Source organism: Galeopterus variegatus, unplaced genomic scaffold, assembly GCF_000696425.1.
Source record: "Galeopterus variegatus unplaced genomic scaffold, G_variegatus-3.0.2 Scaffold14449, whole genome shotgun sequence".
In the NCBI taxonomy this organism is placed as follows: domain Eukaryota; kingdom Metazoa; phylum Chordata; class Mammalia; order Dermoptera; family Cynocephalidae; genus Galeopterus; species Galeopterus variegatus.
The window spans coordinates 949-2,947 of record NW_007740560.1 but is presented as its reverse complement, the minus strand read 5'-3'; the positions used below and the strand labels follow the sequence as shown (position 1 = coordinate 2,947).

The 1,999-nt window shown below is 40.3% G+C and overlaps 1 protein-coding gene across 1 annotated transcript in view; it reads right to left on the bottom strand.

The window, feature by feature from the left end:
* LOC103581970 (nucleoside diphosphate kinase 7-like) overlaps positions 1–1,249 on the bottom strand; it is a gene marked incomplete at its 3' end in the record, with an annotated part of 14,394 nt that extends 13,145 nt beyond the window's left edge. Inside the window, exons 1-2 of the mRNA XM_008563665.1 lie at positions 1,000–1,249; positions 571–644 (exon numbers count right to left, since the gene is read on the bottom strand). Coding sequence (XP_008561887.1) covers positions 571–644; positions 1,000–1,249 — 324 coding nt within the window. The remainder of the gene's footprint in view (positions 1–570; positions 645–999) is intronic.
* Positions 1,250–1,999: the final 750 nt, after the last annotated feature.

Sequence of the window (1,999 nt, the reverse complement as noted above, 5' to 3'; positions counted from 1 at the left end):
ATGTGAGGACCCAACATGGGAACTATTCAAGATATGCCTTTCTATGCAAACTTTAGTTTGTATATATTTTAGCATCTTAAATGAGCATTTTGCAACCAAGATGAAATATCAACCATCTCTTCAGGTTTTCTATGAATTAACATCAGATCTACATAGGAACAAATGTTATTCTTGTTTTTCTTCTCGATATCAAATGTCCTGAAGCCTTTATGTTTCCCTGGAATGAGGCCAAGTTTCTGAAGACACATTCCAATATAAACATCGTCAGTGGGGTAGAGATGGACCTGGTCAGTTGTACTGTACAGCCTCAGGGCCAGGTGCAGAGTAGAGGAGTCTACCTCCCCCTGCATAAGGTGGGTAGACACCAGAGTAAACAACTTCTGGGATATAGTACTGCAGTTTCTTATCCTGGTGAAGTCCAGCATTGTGGGTCACATCACCTATAAACAAATCTTTGGCTTTTTCTTGGATAAGCTGTTCAAGTAATTGAGGATTTGATGGGTGTTCACAAAAACATCATCATCACCCTTGAAGACAAACTTGGTGTATGGGCAGAAAGTGCTCACCCACCTTAGAAACAGCACCTCCTTCAGAGACAAGTTGAAGAAAGTGTCCTTGTAGTTCCAAAGAAGAATGATCTGGTGCTTCTCACTCTCAAACTTCAGCATGTCTGAAAGGTTGGGGTGGGTGTCCTCTGGGGGTTTCTGGCCCAGCAAGAAGACTCACACCACTATCTAGTTTGCCACATTGGTTCCTCTGCCGCAGGATTCCTGAAATTCTTGACTTCTGGAGAAATGTGGAGTGAGGGACTTGATTACCACCAATAAGAAGTGTTTCTTTGCACACTTACCTTGTTTAAGCAGTGAATAATTTCAACATCTCAAATACAGCAGAAAGTCTTTAAATATGTTCGGCAAATCGTTAAAGCCTGTGACAACTGATGTGACCCCTAAGGTAAGGTTCACAGTAACTCAGATGGCTTATATTGGAAAAATATACTTCCCCTGTCTGGTTTGACCAACGTGCTCAGAGTAGGATTATATCGTGCTTTCAGTTTTTCTTGCTCTGTGTTCCAGTACGCCTGGGGAGAGCTTGATGTCTTCCAGAACTTTTCTTTGGGTATTACTACTGCCCCATTTCCATCCTTTTCTTGACTATTGCTTTTGGAAACGTCCACAGTCAAATAAATGAAGACATCTGCCTTCATCAGAATACCCAACGACTTTATTCTTTGACATCCAACATTCATTTCTCATATCTGTGGCCACCTCTTAGGTACCAAAGGCCTAGGGTAGTGCTCTGCTCAACAGTGCCACCAATCCTAGGGTTTATGAAGCGTTCAAGACATTGGGGATTGTCGGACTCTTAGTTCTCATGGTGTCACAGAGAGGATTTCCTCGAGGTCTCACGTGTCTCAGGAAGCCAGAAACACAAGGTGTCATGGTGCTGGGCTGCAAACCCACACCACGGCCCAAAGGCAGAATACGTGAATTAAATAAATAAATTTGGATATCACCCTTCTCAATTTCCAGTATGCATATAACATTTCTCAATTTGTTAAAAATAAACTTTTTATTTTAGAACAGTTTTAGATTTACAGAAAATTGCAAAGATAATACAAAGAGTTCCCATATAGGCCACACCCAGTCTTTCCTATTACTAACATCTCACATTAGCAGCACATTTGTTACAATTCATAAACTAATATTGATACATTATTAATACAATAACTACAATCCATGTATTTTCTACTTTTTATATTCAAATTATAAGTTTTTGATTTCATAAACTAAGCTAAAATTTTCTACTATGTGTATAAGTATACCAATGAAATACATGAACATTTACACCTAGAGATAGTGATGACTTTTTTTTTTTTTTCCTTTTTTTGACCGGTAAGGTGATCGCAACCCTCGGCGTGATGTGGTCTACACCACGCTCAGCCAGTGAGCGCACCAGCCTTCCCTGTATAGGATCCGAACCCACAGCCTCAGCGCTA